Raw genomic sequence first — 18,264 nt, forward strand, 5'->3', positions numbered from 1 at the left:
GCACCTCCTCTATCTGCTCTCCCATTTGTTTGATTTCCCTGGCAGATTGTTCCCCTATTTCCCGCAATTTGTCCTCCATCCTATTTTCTAACCCCATTAACCCATTTTTCACCCCCTCTAACTGATTCTCCTGGGCAGCCATTCTATTTTCCACCCCCGTTAACCCATGTTTTAATCCCTCACCGGTACCCCTCGCTTCGTCCCTCATTACTCCCAATTGCTCACTCTGAGCATCCATCCGGTTCCCCATTACCCCCATTTGGTTTCCCATTACCCCCATTTGGTTTCCCAAGTCATTCCTCAGGTCTTCACTTGCCTGGACCATGAGCGCCTTTATTTGTTCCATAAATAGGCCCCAATCCATCGGCGGCGCTGCTACGGTCACGGGCGCGGCTAAATTTGGCGCCACAATAATCATGTGCGCGAGGCCGCCATTTTGTGCGTCTGATACTCCCTCAACCGCCTCCTCATTGCTCCCCTCCATTTGATCCTGGGTTACTCCTAACCCCTCTTCTAGCTCTCCCACCGGCATCCCGTCGCCTTGCCCAGCCATGGCGCGATTTCAAAATTCGGGTTTTGCTTTAAACAAAACAAATTTCGGCAGCTCGTAATTTTGACCAAAATTTTTTTTTTTTTTCTCTCTATTCGTTTTAAAAATTTGGTTCGGGCCTCGAATCCCACTCCCAGACACCAATTGTTACAGATCGCGGATTAAGATGTTAGTTACCGAGCGGTTTGGTATTGCCGCGACCTAACAGGATCCCTGGCTCACCCGATTCACCCAGGACTTTGGCCGTATCGCACCACAGCTGCTCAATGAGGGAAAAGACAAAAACGACGCAATGTAAAGAGGAAAACGAAGGCCAAGAAAGGTTTGGAAATACGACTGAATTTATTGACTATTTACACACAAGCAAAAAGGAACAATCAAGTTTATTTACAACACATAAGACGCAGGTGACACAGTGCAAATTTTAGCTTACCTACAGACTTAATTAAATACCCAGGGACAGAACAAACAAAACAAACTCACGTATACAAGAAGGGTGGAAAGGCAGGAGGTGGATGGTTGGAGGGAGAGGGAGGTCCAAGGGGGTCCCGCAGCACCACCGGCGCGTTTAGTAGCCGCCGTTCCTCTTCGGCCCTGCTCCAAACCGCCGTTCAGGCCCCCTTTGGCTGTTGGGTGCTCCTGCTGCTGCGGCCTCCGTCCGCTGCGTTCCCAGGACTTGTCTGGTCCAAACCCTCAACTCTTTCTTGTTTCTCTCACTCCTCACCACCGACTCCGCACTGCAACCAACTGACCACCGACTCCTTACCAACGCAACCGACTCAGACCAACTCAGACCAACTCCTTGCGACCAACTCCTTGTGCATCCCTGACCAACTCCTTGTGCATCCCTGACCAACTCTTTAGTGCATCTCCGACCAACTCCTTGTGCATCCCTGACCAACTCCTTGTGCATCCCTGACCAACTCTTTAGTGCATCTCCGACCAACTCCTCGTGACCACTTCCGTTTTGCGCCTTTTATAGCGCCTCCAGCGATTACGCCCCCGGCGTTTTGGACACGCCCATCGGGGTGCTCACCTCGGCCCTGGTTGGTCGCGCGACCCTCGGGCTCCGCCTTGGATGACGACGGGCGGGCACGCCCCTCCTCCCCTCTGACGAGGTGGAGACACGCCTTTCTTCTCCGACTCAAAGCACATGGTCAATGGCGGTTATTGGAGGGGAGGTGATTGGGAATCGAGGGCTCAGCAGTGACGAGAGGGGATGTAATATGGAAATGGAGGTTTTGGGGATGGGAAGGAAAGGGAATCTATTCTCTTTCACTGGTGCAATGGAGTATTTCAATTAATGGAAGACACAGCCTTACGCTAATACACATAATAAGGGTATAACTGTCAAAAAAAAGATATATCGTGTCCTGCATGTATGTTTTATGGACTAACTACGGGAACGCCCTTTGACCTTTTATACAACCACAACGGAGGGAGGAGGGGTGATATTTTACAACAACCTTTTACAACAACGTTTTACCACAACAATAAAATAAAAAAACATTCTCATATCCACAACAATATATATATATATATATATATATATGTATATATATATATATATGTATATATATATATATATATATATATATATATCAGTCACTATGCGACCTTCATATCATCAGTGGAGAACCGCCAGCAAGGTGTCCCATACAGCTGCTGCTGCACCTTGCTGGGAGCGAAACGCACCGCCTGCCACGCGGTGACGTTATCTCTGGTATCCACTCATCATATGGAGTCGACCTGGTTGCGGTTGGGAGTTACTAATAATGGTATCTGTAATCTATCTGTAATCTAACCCTAACCCTAACCCTGATGAAGCCCCAACAAGGGCGAAACCAGGTCGGTAACTGTGAGTTTTGCATGCACTTGTGACAGTATCTGTATTTATAATCTGTAATGACGCACTGCTAGATGGTTCCTCTGGAACTTTGCAGGCAAGGCGGACGTGCATGGCGATGACGTCATGTTGTCCGCTCATTAGATTGGAGAACCAGATTACAGATACCATTATATATATATATATATATATATATATATATATATATACATATATATATATATATATATATATATATATATACATATATATATATATATATATATATATATATATATATATTTCACTGTATATATACAGTATATACATATATATATATATATATACAGTATATACATCTATATATATATACATATATATATACAGTGAAACCTTGACTTACGAGTGCACCAACTTACGAGTTTTCCGAGATACGAGCCGTTGCTCGGTCGATTTTTTGCTTTGTGATGCGAGCCGAGATCTGAGTTACGAGCGAGCGAGCTTACGCCACCCGCCACTAGGTGGCCCAGCGAGCGTTCAGTTCACGTGGTTATCTTGCCATGCAAGCATCTCTGCCGTATCGCTGTTGCTTTGTTTTCGCATTTTGTTTATTTTGGAAAATTTCTTCGTTTTAACCATGGGTCCTAAGAAATTGAGTGCCAAGGGCAGTGCTGAGAAGAAGAAAAGGATGATGTGCTTGGATATAAAACACGTAATCGTCGAAAAACATGAGCGAGGTGTGCGTGTTGTCGACTTGGCGAGGCAGTACGATCGTAGTACTTCTACGATATGTACGATTTTGAAGCAGAAGGAGTCGATGTACACTTAATAAAACCAGTTTATTTCTTTACATTCTCTTTTATTATGTACAGTATATACGAGGTCGTGCTTGTTTATACATTATTTGTTATTTATAAAGTACATTTTTCCTATTTAAAAACACGTAACCAAAAAAATTGGTGTGGTTTTTGGGGGGCTGGAACGGATTAATAGCATTTCAATTCATTTTAATGGGGAAATTTAATTTGAGAAACGAGCAAATTGAGTTACGAGCTCGGTCACAGAACGAATTAAACTCGTAAGTCAATGTTTCACTGTATAGTGTATATATATATATATATATATATATATATATATATATATTATATATTATATAAATATTATATATATATATATATATATATATATATATATATATATATATATATATATATATAAATAAATAAATATATATATATATAATACATATATATACATATACACACACTTGGTGACGCCACGCCGTTCGCTCATAAGGTTGGAGCACTAAATGATATACACTAATTTCGTTACTCCCAACCTTATCCAGGTCGACTCCATATCATGGGTGGAAACCAGAAGTAATATACCGTGTGGCAGGCGGTGCTTATCCCTCCCGGTAAGGTGCAACAGTGGCTGTATGGGACACCTTACTGGCGGTTCTCCACTCATGGTATGGAGTCGCATAATTACTGGTGTTTAACCGAAAGGTTTTCAGAGTCACAAGTGTATGGGAAGCTCGCTGCGTTGCCCTGATGATGCCCCAATAAGGGTGAAACCAGGTCGGTAACTGAGTTTTTGATGCACTTGACAGTATCTAACATCTTTATGATGACATATTGCAAGATGGCTCGGCTCTTCAGGAGCTTCACAGTCAAGGCGGACGTATGTGGCGGTGACGTCACGGCGTTCGCTAATTAGGTTGGTAGCACTAATATATATATATATATATATATATATATATATATATATATATATATATATATATACATATATATATATATATATATATATATATATATATATATATACATATATATATATATATATATATATATATATATATATAAATAAATAAATATATATATAATACATATATATACATATACACACACTTGGTGACGCCACGCCGTTCGCTCATAAGGTTGGAGCACTAAATGATATACACTAATTTCGTTACTCCCAACCTTATCCAGGTCGACTCCATATCATGGGTGGAAACCAGAAGTAATATACTGTGTGGCAGGCGGTGCTTATCCCTCCCGGTAAGGTGCAACAGTGGCTGTATGGGACACCTTACTGGCGGTTCTCCACTCATGGTATGGAGTCGCATAATTACTGGTGTTTAACCGAAAGGTTTTCAGAGTCACAAGTGTATGGGAAGCTCGCTGCGTTGCCCTGATGATGCCCCAATAAGGGTGAAACCAGGTCGGTAACTGAGTTTTTGATGCACTTGACAGTATCTAACATCTTTATGATGACATATTGCAAGATGGCTCGGCTCTTCAGGAGCTTCACAGTCAAGGCGGACGTATGTGGCGGTGACGTCACGGCGTTCGCTAATTAGGTTGGTAGCACTAATATATATATATATATATATATATATATATATATATATATATACATATATATATATATATATATATATATATATATATATATATATATATATATATATATATATATATATATATATACCGTATATGTACACAAACAGAAAACTGTCTTGCATTATGTGAACTAACATTTGTCAACCAAGAACATATTCTGCAGTCACAAATTTCATTATAAATATTCCTGATATTCATTCACAAACTGCAATTAAATATTTCTTCCATAACAATTAGAGGTTTCAGTTATTTATTTTGTGTTTGCAAGTGAAATTCATCATGTCAATTTGGCCGAAATATGACAGCGATTTGACACTGAGCAACAAGCTTAGACCTGTATAATGTGCTGTGTCAGCAACACAGATGGAAATCAGGAGAACCAATGAAAGAAAATGTCCAAGAACATCGAGCAGTTGGAACAAGGTACATAGGACAATTATAGCCAAGACGTGTGCTTTTATTTAGTGGCTGATAGGGTGGCTGCTTACCAGGCCCAACAACATCGACCGACAGGATTATCAGTATAATATCGCGAGATGCAAGTGAAAGAAAAAATGCATGTAGCTATGGAAACTGTACCTGGACAACTCTGCAAGAATACAGAGAAAGGACAAAATAACCATGCAAAGTGCATGAGAAAAAACCAAAAATATCAAGTGCTCTGGAAAGGGAAATTGCATGAAAAACAATTTTTTTGGAGAATATTTTTTACACCTGTTTGGTGTTTCCATCTAAATGTATAACCACGACGCCTGGATCGCAGATTCAAATCCCACATAGTGTGCAGATTCATCCATCGTCTCCAAATACCATGCATGAAAAAGCCCATAAACGTCTCCCAATATCTTCACGTGATATGCCGAATGCACAACGAACCTCCACGGGCTAATTTAGATCACTGTCGATGAAGAATATCAACACCAGCTATAAGCAATTGAAAAGTCATTTATTACTCCAATAAACTCAGCCCCACAAACATTTCACAGTCCGAGAGACAAATAACTCATTTCAAATAAACTGCACATGATGGCACATTTACAATTAAGGACTTGCTATTGAACTTGATGCCCATAAACTTGATGATGTCCACAACGGCAAATTGCAGTGCATGCAGGGTAAAAAGGAGGAATACCACACATATACATATCCACATATACATATACAGTGTGTAATGTGTATATATTTTGGGGAAAACTACCAAATTGTCTGTCTATCCATGTATTTGACATACTTGACTCAGGAGCTCTCTTTGATGCTTCAGAAATTCTTGGAACGTCCCTGTCGAGGGAATAAAAAAAAAGTCAGCATCTTTAGGTATTTAGTTACTCGAGAAAGTCAGAAAAGAAAAAAAGAAAAAGGCAAAGTGATGTACAGGCCTGCCAGCCCATAATTCTTCTGCTCTCAAATCAAGTGCCACTCGATGATATTAATTTAGCCGCAGTGTCCTCCAAAAGGTTATGAAGTTGTCAACGCGGCTGTACAGAGGCTTTTCTCAACAGGAAGGTGTACTTTCATGGTGAAAGAAAGGTGGTGTATTATTAACCCTTTTGCCCTTGCAGAGACGACAAGATTGATGTCTCCTCATCAACCAAATTCAAAATGCTCTGTTAGATCCTTGTGTTTTCAGGGTGGCCTTTGTATAATTTACTCACTGCTAGGAATGAAAAAAAAATTCACCACTGCCTGACAATGTTTCGATTTAGGCTGAGAACATACCCCATGTATGTCCCCACCCTCACCCTCACCCTCTCAAACACAAACCTACCTATCCCTCAGGAATGCTTTTCCTGATCAAGGCCGAGCTCGGGGTGGAGGGTGTGTGGAGAACATTTTGCATAACTGCATATAAACGATTATCACCACAATTACAGCCCTGTCTTTCAAAATAATAATGTCCAAAATGCTTCCAAATTAACACTTCTCGGCCACACTGAATGAAATAGTGGAAGGTTTTATCTCCCAAGGGCCGGTTTAGGGCTATTTCTTGAAACACACACCCGGATGATACAAAGCTCCTGACAATGCACCGATTGTGCGCAGGCAAGGACAGGATCAAAACCACGATGCACAACACACACACATGTATATAGATATATATATGTACACACACACACACACACACACACACACACACACACACACACGTAAACTATTTTATTTGACAAAACGCTCTTTCACGTTTCACGAGCGTTTCGCTCTTTCACGAGCCTCGAACTTGTAAACAAAAAAACAAAAAAACACACCAAAAAAAAAAACCATGTTTATTGAGGCTCAAGTTACTGTTGTGCTGTACATTGATGGTGTTCCACGTTTGAGAACTTTGAAATGAATTGAACTGTTTATCTCTCAAACACGATTGCCATTATTTTTTTCTTCCGATGGCTTTTTCCTTTTTTCTGCTTTTTCTGCTGAACATTGAATATTTGTGGCGGTGAGGCCTAAACACGTCTCCACTGCATGCCTGGCTCACTCTGACTGTGGCATGTGTTATGGGGTCAACCTCGAGGGGGAGCCCCAGCAGAAAGATGTATGGTCCTTGGGTGAAAATAAGTCGATCAATAACGAGTCCACACCAAGGGTTACGAACAAACCCCAATATATTCCCAAATCCCGCACAGGAATCACAATGCGTTTACAGCACTTCCATACAATCCTTATCTATAGTATAGGTGGCGCCACCTTAACCCACAACAGTGTTGGCAACACTCACGGCCCTTGCCCTCAATGTCTCTGCACGCCTCCCAGGTGACGTCGAGTCGATCCAGCGATCGGGGAATCTTGGTCCGATTCCAATCCGGGGCTGGGAGTGAGGATACTCGACAACCTCAGTGAGGATACCCGACTTCGCAGGTTCGGCAGTAATCCGGCGCTCTCCTGACGCGCGGACTTCGGTTCACAGAGGCATGGTTCCCTTGTCCTTCACGTTCGGCGGATCGGTCTCGAGCTGCAGTCTCAACTCTCAACCGTCTCCTTCCAATCTCTTTTGCGCGCCAGGCCCAAGGTGCGACCCATACACGCCCTCGTAGGCGTCGAGGCGAACAGCGCCGGGCGCTTGGTTCCTTCCAGGACCACACGGCACTTTGACACATAACCGGCAATCAATCACCCCACGCAGGTAACTCCTCTCGCCAGACGGGCTTTTCCAACTCCGTTCCAAAGTAGGTAACGATCGCCTCCGCTCGCGTCGGAGCTCTCGAAGCTTAAGATGGCCGCCATCTCTTCTCCTCCTCCTCTTCTTCACGATCCCGTTTCCGGTCTCATTTTTCCCAGAAGGGCTCCTGACCCTTTAATCACAACAACCTTTAATAGAATATACATTAATAAGAAATGACCTGAATTGTACCCCCTTAAACCCGGAATTCGTAACACTCCCCCCCATTCAAGAAAGAAAGTTTGAACCCAGCGAAAACGTTCTTTGCAGGCCAACTTTGATAAACAAACCAGATAACTCATACCCCCAAATCATCAGTTCCCCCCGGGCACAATTATCACTTAAAAATAAAGCAACAAAATTTCACAAAACCCCCAGAGATTCCAAAGGTAATTCACTCTGGACCCAGCGTCAACAACTTCTAATTTCTCTTGAATGACGGTTAAGAGGTGGTGACCAAAGCCCCAAAGTTCAACCTCTCGATAGCACTTTCTCGGGAGGCCCAGCTGAGTATTCACTACTTGGACGCCTTAAGGAATGTGGAGTTCACGGTTAGTCCGGGGAGGAAAGTTCATTACATGGACGCCTTTAAGAACGTGGAGTTCATGGTTAGTCCGTGCAGGAAAGTTCACTACCTGGACGCCTTTAAGAACGTGGCGTTCACGGTTAGTCCGTGTAGGAGCCCAGGCTCGGCGGCTCCACCGTATATAGTGCTTCAACTTCTCCGGACTCCTAACAGTTACGGTGGGACCCCTTGTCCCAGCCGTTACCTGACTGGCGGTCTCCTTCTCGGCCAGTGTTCTGACAATCATTCTTTCGGGAGGTGCCGTAACTCTGGGAGCCTCCATAGTAATATCGGCTGCTGCCAACACCAAAACTACCGCCAAGTTGTCCTCTTCTGTAGACCTCTCGACGCCTACGAAATGCCTTCCCTACTGTTATGGTCCGACCCTCCAAATCCTTACCATTCCAATTCTTCTCTGCCTCTCTGGCGTCTTTTGTGCTTGCAAACGTGACAAAGCCGAACCCTCTTGACCGTTGCGTTTCCCTGTCTTTTACCAACCGCACTTCCACCAGCGGCCCATATCTGTTGAAGACAGAGGTCAGAACTGCTTCCTTTGTTTTGAAGTTCAGTCCCCCTACAAATAACTTGGTACGTTTGTCGCCATCCCGAGCTGGTGTGGTGTTATTTTCCCCGCTGGGCTCTTTACCAACCCCCGGGTTACCATAAACTTGACCCCCAGCCAAATCATTCCCGATAACCACAGATACTCCCTCTACAGGAAGCGTGGCTTGTAAACCGAAGGTGACCGGTCCTGACACCAAATCGGATTCCAAATGGATGACATGAAGTGGCGCACTAACACAGCCACCGATCCCTTGCAACCGAACACTATCACCAGTTGCTGTACTCTTTGACAATGGCAAAATGCCTTCAAGCATTAAGGATTGATGGGCTCCTGTGTCCCTCAATACCCTAACAGGTCTTGGGTTAGTCAAGTCTCCCTCGAGTGAGACAAACCCCTCATAAATAAATGGTTGGTAACTCTTCTGTGGGCGATTTCTTACGCTTGCCATCGCATTCGGAGTTGTAATCGTCAGACTCCGCTCTGGGTTTTCCCTTTTCATGAGGTAACAACTGGACATCAAGTGTCCAGGTTTCTTGCAAAAAGCGCAAGTAGGCCCGGAGGAAAAACTCGTGGTCTGCCTCGGGCCCCCCGGGAAATAAGTTTGTCTTGGGCCCGTAGCCCCCTGATTTCGAACAGTTGGGGTATCAGAGTTGTCCCCATAATCCTCTCGAGGCCGCCGCCATGTATTGTCGTTCTCCGCAACATCCGCTCGCGTCGGAGCTCTCGAAGCTTAAGATGGCCGCCCTCTCTTCTCCTCCTCCTCTTCTTCACGATCCCGTTTCCGGTCTCGTTTTTCCCAGAAGGGCTCCTGACCCTTTAATCACAACAACCTTTAATAGAATATACATTAATAAGAAATGACCTGAATTGTAACCCCCTTAAACCAGGAATTCATAACACATGAAACGATGGGCCCAGGTCTCATCGCATCTCACAATCATCTTCAAGAAATCATCTCCCACTCTTGTCGCTTTTCAGGAGCTTGCTGAAATGGCCACATGAACATGAGCTGCCTTATCATCAAATGTCAAGTCCTTTTGTACCCTCCCTGCACTCACCTCATTGAATTTCAAGTGACAATGAATGAATGTTTCTACACTTCCAACAATAACATCCAATTATTCTGCATTTTCACGCACAGTGATCTGCTGATTCGATGATATTTGCTCTTCAGTGCTTTTAATGTTTGCCTGAGTGACAGCAATTGGGGGGTGTGAAGATGCTCAAAATTGCTCACAAATTCACGTTTTGAAGTCATGGTACCATGAACAGACTCGTCTGTGCAAAATCCATGCATCACCATAATGCTCAGACAGTATCCTGTGAATTTCAGCTGGTTCGATGTTCTCCTCCAGAATGAACTTCATCATGTTCCTCCGTTCCACAGTGCACGTGACTATTTTGGCCACCATCTTTGATTTCACTTCCTGCATAAACGTGTGCAGAGTTGACGGTATAATTTCACAAAATGTCGATATCAAACTATTTTTTGAGGCGGATTTTGAAAGGCTCTTCCTCTTCATCGTGGGCATTTTTATGTCCATTGCATGTTGCCCTGAGGGAATGTCGAGTGAACAACATGTGGGCTGGCACTCCATGTTGATCAGACCAGGTGGGGTAGGCAGATTGTCCCCTCCTTCGAGGGTCATTAAATGAGTCGGCTGGGCTCTTCCCGACATTCCAATAGTACATACATACATACATATATATATATATATATATATATATATATATGTATATGTACACACACACACACACACACACACACACACACACACACACACACACACACACACACACACACACACACACACAGAAGTGGATACTTTGAGACATGGGAGGGCTTCGTTCCACCTTCTGAATGATATCGCCGTTTGAAGATGTACAAGTCTGCCTCCTCGGTTGTGGAATTTCTGTCCATGTAGAAGCGATGTAAAATCGTTTCTAATGGCTCATTATCATAGTATTTATTGCAAACTAGAGAACTCGATATGATAATACTTCCGTGTGGTTTCCCTTTCCATAAGGCATAATTATAATTAAAATAAGAATAATCGGTGGTATTGAAGAGATGATTAAATTATCTTTACTGTGTGTAAGTAAAAGCACAGGCACAAACGCGTCTGGTGTTGCTTTGACTGTATTTATTTTAATCCCCATAATATGGCCGCCCAGCTCCCCCGACACCACCAATCCTGTGATGCATAAATCATCTGCAGCATTTATTTTCAAACCTAATCCCCACAAATGAGGCTCGAGGCTCCTTCTTGCCTTTTGAATTTGACGATGGCTCCCTACGTGAAGTGCTCTCTCCTTACTGCCTCTCTTGATTGCATTTAACTCTTGATTCTGATGATGTGTGATGTGAGACTGCATTACAGAGCAAGCCACACTTCAGAAGGGATGCCGCTTGGGTTGTTGCTGTTGTTGTTGTATAGCCCCGGACAGTTCTCTCAAACAAGCGCGCGGCACAGAGACAGCCGATCGTTCTCCCAGGTACAACCAGTGCGAAGATGCATCCCCGATAATTGTTGCCGTTTGGGTAGTTACCCTCCGCTTGCGTAGCGAAAAGCGGGGTTAAGCATTCAGTTACGTCCGTATGCCGTGTCTGCATTTTAAAAATTCATTTTCTCGACACCACAAGGGTGTGGTGCTGACCGGGCCGCCGTGGTGTTCGCATTAGAGCCCGAACGAATATCGTTGCTTCGTGGCTGCTTTCCGCCGCCGAAATCCAGCGCGGCTTGGGCGATTTTGCCCCTGTTTGGAGAACACCCAGCGAGGCTTTCATCGGGGCCAAGCGAGCAAGGGCGTGTCGGGACCTGGTTCGCGCCATTGACCGAGTGGTTCGCACCAACCGGAGCTGTTTTCGGATCACGTGCTGATGTCCTTGGACTTCGCGCCAGGCTCTGGGCCGACCGGGCCGACGTGATGTGTGGTGCTGATATTTTGAGAGGCTTGATTTAATACCCCAACCTCTAAACCCCACCTCCTTTTCTGCGACCCCACCGTTATTATTTGCTAGTATTTTTAGTGAAAGCCCACAATATATTATATCCTTATATATATGTGCACATTATATATACTAGGGCATGCCCGTACTATATATATGCCCGTACTATATATCTATCTAAAATTATATCCCCCCCCCTCTATTTACATGAAATGGTTTGGTTCATTCGCAACGCCAAAGCGAACGGCGAACGGCTTGCGAGTACAGTGACAATCCCCCCCCTCTATTTACATGAATGGTTTGGTCCATTCGCAACGACCACAGAACCCCCCCCTCATGCAATGGTTTGGTCCAAAGCGAACGGCTTCCGGAGTTTGGTAAAGCAATCGCCATCGCGTGCACAAACGCGCAGGAAAGCGAATGAATCGCAAATTCGTTTTTATTAGTGATACGAATTGAATTGGGAGAAATTGGGAGATGAATGAATTGGGAGAAATAATGCGCATAAGAAATCGAATTACGTACCGTAATGGCGGTCAGCTCGTAACGCGCTCAGCTCCGCTCGTGCTCGTCTCACATCGGCCACGCCTACGCAACAAAGCGTTCTGTGATTGGCTGCCGGAAAGCGTGCTGCCGGACAGTCGTCACTGTCCGGAAGTTCGCAAATCGCAGTTAGGATGAATCGTTTTAATTTAATCGCAGTTTGAATTCGTTTTAAAACATAGTTTAACGGCAACATAGTTTTCCAACGTGAAATAAATGAATACGCTGTCAAATGTGCCGTCCGAGGCAGAGTCCGATCGCCACGTTCGGCACACGTGATAGCTCGCTGCTCTCTGATTGGTTGAAGCGTTTTTTGGACATATCTCGGTAAGTACTTGTCCGATTAATATGAAACCTTGAAAAGGCACATCCTCGGGTCCCCAGCAATATACCTGGCAAGTTTCAAGTATATCGGACCCGTGGTTGTCGAGAAACAGCGGTCACAGACACACAGACACACAGACACACAGACACACAGACACACAGACAGACACACAGAGATTGCTGGAATTATAGATAGATGTGCTTATATATATGGACTACCGCTTCCGGTCCGCTCGAGCAAGGAGGCTTGCTTCGATCTCTCCACAGCATCGAAGTCCTTTCCAAGGGTGTGGTGATGACCCGGCCGCCGTGGTGCTGACCGGGCCGCCGTGGTGTGGTGCTGACCGGGCCGACGTGGTGTGGTGCTGACCGGGCCGACGTGGTGTGGTGCTGACTGGGCCGCCATGGTGTGGTGCTGACCGGCTGACGTGGTGTGGTGCTGACCGGGCCGACGTGGTGTGGTGCTGACCAGGCCGCCGTGGTGTGGTGCTGACCGGGCCGCCGTGGTGTGGTGCTGACCGGCTGACGTGGTGTGGTGCTGACCAGGCCGCCGTGGTGTGCTGCTGACCAGGCCGCCGTGGTGTGCTGCTGACCGGGCCGCCGTGGTGTGGTGCTGACCGGGCCGCCGTGGTGTGGTGCTGACCAGGCTGACGTGGTGTGGTACTGACCGGGCTGACGTGGTGTGGTGCTGACCGGGCTGACGTGGTGTGGTGCTGACCGGGCCGACGTGGTGTGTTGCTGACCGGGCCGACGTGGTGTGTTGCTGACCGGGCTGACGTGGTGTGGTGCTGACCGGGCCAATGTCGTGTGGTGCTGACAGGGCCGCCGTGGCGTGGTGCTGATGCGGCCCCCGCAGCCGTGATTCCCCCCCCCCCCCTGCCCCAGAATTTCCATGTTTTAAACGTTTCCCAGTGTTTACCCTGGATTAGAATAGGTACACCGTATCCCTGTGTGTCGTAAGAGACGACTAAGAGGGTTGGCGTCAGGAAGGGCATCCCGCCATAAAAACATTGCCTCAAAAAGAGAACCATGACAATTACAACTACATATGGGCAGGGTACAGCCCGAAGTGGAGATCGGTTTCTGAGGTTTGGGACATGGAATGTAGGGACAATGACAGGGAGATCAGGAGAAGTGGTGGAAGTATTGGTCAGAAGAAGAGTGGACATATGCTGTGTGCAAGAGACGAGATGGAAGGGAAGTGGTGTGAGAATGGTGAAGAGTAGGCAGGGACAGAAATACAAGTTTGTGTGGCAAGGGTGCCTGGAGGGCGTGAATGGTGTTGGTGTTCTGTTTTCTGAGGAGTTTGTAGACAGTGTGGTGAGTGTGACTAGAGTGAGTGATAGGTTGATGATGGTGAAAATGATGATTGGAAAGCTCTTGGTGAACGTCATCTCGGGATATGCTCCGCAGGTTGGTCGGAGCGATGAAGAGAAGGACAAGTTCTGGTGTGCGATAGAGAAGCTGATGGAAAACGTGAAAGATGAGGAAGTTGTTGTGGTAGGAGGAGACCTAAATGGACATGTGGGAAGGAGTATGGATGGTTTTAGAGGGAGTTCATGGGGGTTACGGATATGGTGTGAGAAATGGAGAAGGTGAAAGGATTTTGGAGTTTGCTGATGGAGCTGATTTGTTGATTTGTAATACTCAGTTCCAGAAAGAGGATAATAAGCTTGTTACATACACGTCAGGTGGGTCGACGACAACCGTTGACTACCTGATTGTGCGTAGGCGAGATAGGGGGCACCTCCGGGACACAAAGGTGATCCCGGGGGAGGAGGCTGTTTCACAGCACCACTTGGTTGTCTGCGACATAAGGGTGAAAGGTGCGAGGAGAGCTCGGCGGGTGAAGTACCAACCGAGAATGAAGGTGTGGAGGTTGAAAGAGGTGACAGTAAGGGGGGCATTTAAAGAGAGGCTGAGTAGTGTAGAGGATGATGTGTTTGAGCTTGAAAGTGGTTGGATGTCAATGAAAGCTAGTCTGTTGGGAGCCGTTGGTGAGGTATGTGAATGGACAAAAGGACCACCGAGGCACTCGGAAACATGGTGGTGGGATGATGAAGTTGGAAAGAGGATTGACGAGAAGAGGAAGAAGTTCAAGGAGTGGCAGGAGGCGAAGGGTACGGGAGCAGAAACAGCAGAGCATGAAAGTTATAAGGCAGCCAAGAAGGCTGCAAAGAAAGAGGTAGCAAAGGCACAGGAGGCATGTGGGAAAATGTTCGGAGAACGCTTGGATCAGAGAGCAGTATTCAGGATTGCAAAGCAGATAGCGAAAGAGAGGTGTGATGTGATGGGAATGAGTTGCTTGAAGGATGAAGTGGGACAAATCGTTGTGGACCCAGATGGAATTAAAGGAAGATAGAAAAGATATGTGGAAATGCTGTTGAATACAGAGAATGAATGGGATGGCAACATAGAGAGTAACCCAGTTTTAGGACCGGCAGAGAGGATAACTGAGAAAGAAGTTGAGGAAGCAATAAAAGCAAAAAAAAAAAAAAAAAAGCAATAAAAGCAATGAAGAGTAGAAAAGCGGGAGGGCCGACGGGAGTTGTGGGAGATATGTTAAAGGCAGCAGGAAGTTGGGGTGTGAAGAGAATGACAGAGATCTGTAATCTGGCGGTGAAAGAAGGCCGCATTCCAGTGGATTGGGAACTGAGTACCCTCGTCCCTCTATACAAGGGGAAAGGTGACCCTCTAAAGTGTGGTTCGTACCGAGCGATAAAGTTATTGGAGCATGGAATGAAGGTATTGGAAAGGGTGTTGGAGAGGAGGATGAGGAAGAAAGTGAAGATCAACGAAATGCAGTTTGGATTTATGCCAGGAAGAGGAACGACAGACGTGCTTTTTATTGTGAGGCAGAAGTACATGGGGGAAGAGGAAGAAGTTGTTTCTTGGGTTTGTTGATCTGGAGAAAGCATTCGATAGGGTTCCACGCAAAGTATTGACATGGGCAATGAGGAAGTTAGGAGTGGAGGAATGGTTGATCAGAGTAGTGATGGCAATGTACAAAAGAGCGCGCACAGCTGCAAGGACGAAGGACGGGAACAGTGGTGAGTTTGAGGTGAAGGTGGGAGTGCATCAGGGGTCGGTACTAAGTCCACGACTATTTGTAGCTGTGATGGAGGTGCTGGCTCAGAACGTAAAGGAGGGTTTACCGTGGGAGTTGTTGTATGCAGATGATCTGGTGTTTATTGCGGAAAGTATGGATGGACTGAAGGAAAAGATGAACAAGTGGAAGGAATGTATGGAGACAAAAGGTCTGAAGGTGAATATCGGAAAGACAAAGGTGATGGCAAGTGGTAAAGCATGTGGTGAGGTGGAAAGAACTGGGAAGTGGCCCTGTGCTGTGTGCAGGAAGGGTGTTGGAGTGAACTCTATTCAATGTACAATGTGCGCTGAGTGGGTTCATCAAAAATGTAGTGGTCTGAGAGGGTCATTAACCAGTGTGGCAGCTACATTCAAATGTAAGGTGTGCACAGAGGGAGCTGCAGATGGAGGAAATGTTGAGTTGGATCTTGGAGACGGCGTGAAGCTGGAAGGTGTGAAAACATTTTGCTACCTCGGAGACATGCTGAATGGAGAAGGTGGATCAGACTCGGCAACAGTTGCTAGAGTGAGATGTGCATGGAAGAAGTTTCGGGAACTGAGTGGCTTGCTGATGAGGAGGGGAGTGTCGTTGAAGCTGAAGGGAAAGGTGTATGCTGCATGTCTGAGAAATGTTATGATTGATGGGAGCGAGACATGGGTAATGAACGTAGAGCAGCAACGAAGGCTGGAAAGGGTGGAAATGCGAATGGGTTCGGTGGATGTGTGGCGTATTGTTGAGAGAGAGGAAGACAAATGATGAATTGCGAAAGATGATGGGAATAGGCCATTTTCCTGTGCCTGTGATTGATGCTGTGAAGAGGAACAGGTTGAGATGGTTTGGTCATGTGTTGAGGAAGGATGAAAGTGACTGGTTGAGAAGAGTGATGGAAATGAATGTAGAAGGAAGTAGAGGACGGGGAAGACCGAGAAAGACTTGGCTAAAGATGGTGGAAGAAGAAATGCGGGCAAGGGGGTTAACAAGGAGAGATGCAGAAAATAGGGCAAGATGGAGAAGATTGTCATGGGCACCGCAAGGCTAACCCCAGCTCTGGCAGGGAAAATGGCCTTAAAATGCATGTTGTTGTTGTTTGACAACCGTGAGACCGATTGACATTAAATTTTACCATAGGAGCGCCTCCGCTTGTAGAAATGTTTTATTCATCATTATGACATTATAGGTCACGTGGTGTGGACGCCATCTTGGAACAACGTTCCACCTCGATCTCCCAAACCACTCAATGGAAAAAATGGAAACATGGCTCATTGTCAAGTGCACCTCATGGGGAATAAGATATGTTGATGATGATGTAATTCGTTGCCTTAATTATGACGTCATAATTCGACAAGTACAACGCTTGATCTGATCAGTATGAAAAAACAAAAATTCCTCTGCAACTGTTAGCACGATACTTACATGTTTAGTGTTAGCGTTTAGTGTAAACGTTGCACGTTTAGTGTTAGCAAGATTTAAAAAATTGGCATGATATTTTCAGAATATGAGCGGCTCCTCCTGTGGAATTTTAAAAATGATAATTATGACGTCATCGGTCACGTGGTACAGGCGGCATCTTGGAAAAATCGAAAAAAACGTTTCACCTTTATATCTCCAAAACCGCTCCATGGGAAAAAATTGAAACATGGCTCATTGTCAAATTCTCCGCTTGGGGAATAAGATATGTTAATGATGTCATCATCACCTTAATTATGACGTCATAATTCGACAAGTGCAACACTTGATTCGATCAGTATGAATTTTTTCTCTGCAATTATTTGTCTGATTGACACCAAATTTTCACCATTGGAGGGCCTCCTCCTGTAGAATATTTTAATGATTATTATGATGTCATAGGTCACGTGGTACAGGCACCATCTTGGAAAACCGAAACACCTCTACATCTCTGAAACCACTCCATGGAAAAAATTGAGACCTAGCTCATTGTCACCGACTCCCCTTGGGGAATAAGATATGTTAATGATGATGTCATCGGTGCCTTCGTTATGACGTCATAATTTGACAAATACAACACTGATACATCGGATCTTTTTTTTTTTTTCAGCAACTGTTGGTCTGATGGACACGAAATTTTCACCATAGGAGCACCTCCTCCCTTAAAATATTTTAATGATAATCATGACGTCATCAGTCATGTGTTGCAGGCGCCATCTTTGAAAAACCAAAAAACGTTGCACCTCTATATCTCCAAAACGGCCCTATGGAAAAAATTGAAACGTGGCTGATTGTAAATAACTCCATATAATATGGGGAATAGTTGTTGTTACTGATGACGTCATTGGT

General features: G+C 45.3%; 2 protein-coding genes across 2 annotated transcripts in view; both read right to left on the reverse strand.

The window, feature by feature from the left end:
• The window catches only part of LOC144888195 (uncharacterized), a 588,989-nt gene that overhangs the window by 359,637 nt on the left and 211,088 nt on the right, over positions 1-18,264 (reverse strand). The window lies entirely within an intron of this gene.
• The window catches only part of LOC137421846 (regulating synaptic membrane exocytosis protein 2-like), a 317,464-nt gene that overhangs the window by 154,510 nt on the left and 144,690 nt on the right, over positions 1-18,264 (reverse strand). Inside the window, exon 8 of the mRNA XM_078773225.1 lies at positions 6,015-6,061. Coding sequence (XP_078629351.1) covers positions 6,015-6,061 — 47 coding nt within the window. The remainder of the gene's footprint in view (positions 1-6,014; positions 6,062-18,264) is intronic.

This window comes from Myxine glutinosa, chromosome 2 (genome assembly GCF_964187855.1).
Source record: "Myxine glutinosa chromosome 2, kmMyxGlut1.1, whole genome shotgun sequence".
NCBI classification, from domain to species: domain Eukaryota; kingdom Metazoa; phylum Chordata; class Myxini; order Myxiniformes; family Myxinidae; genus Myxine; species Myxine glutinosa.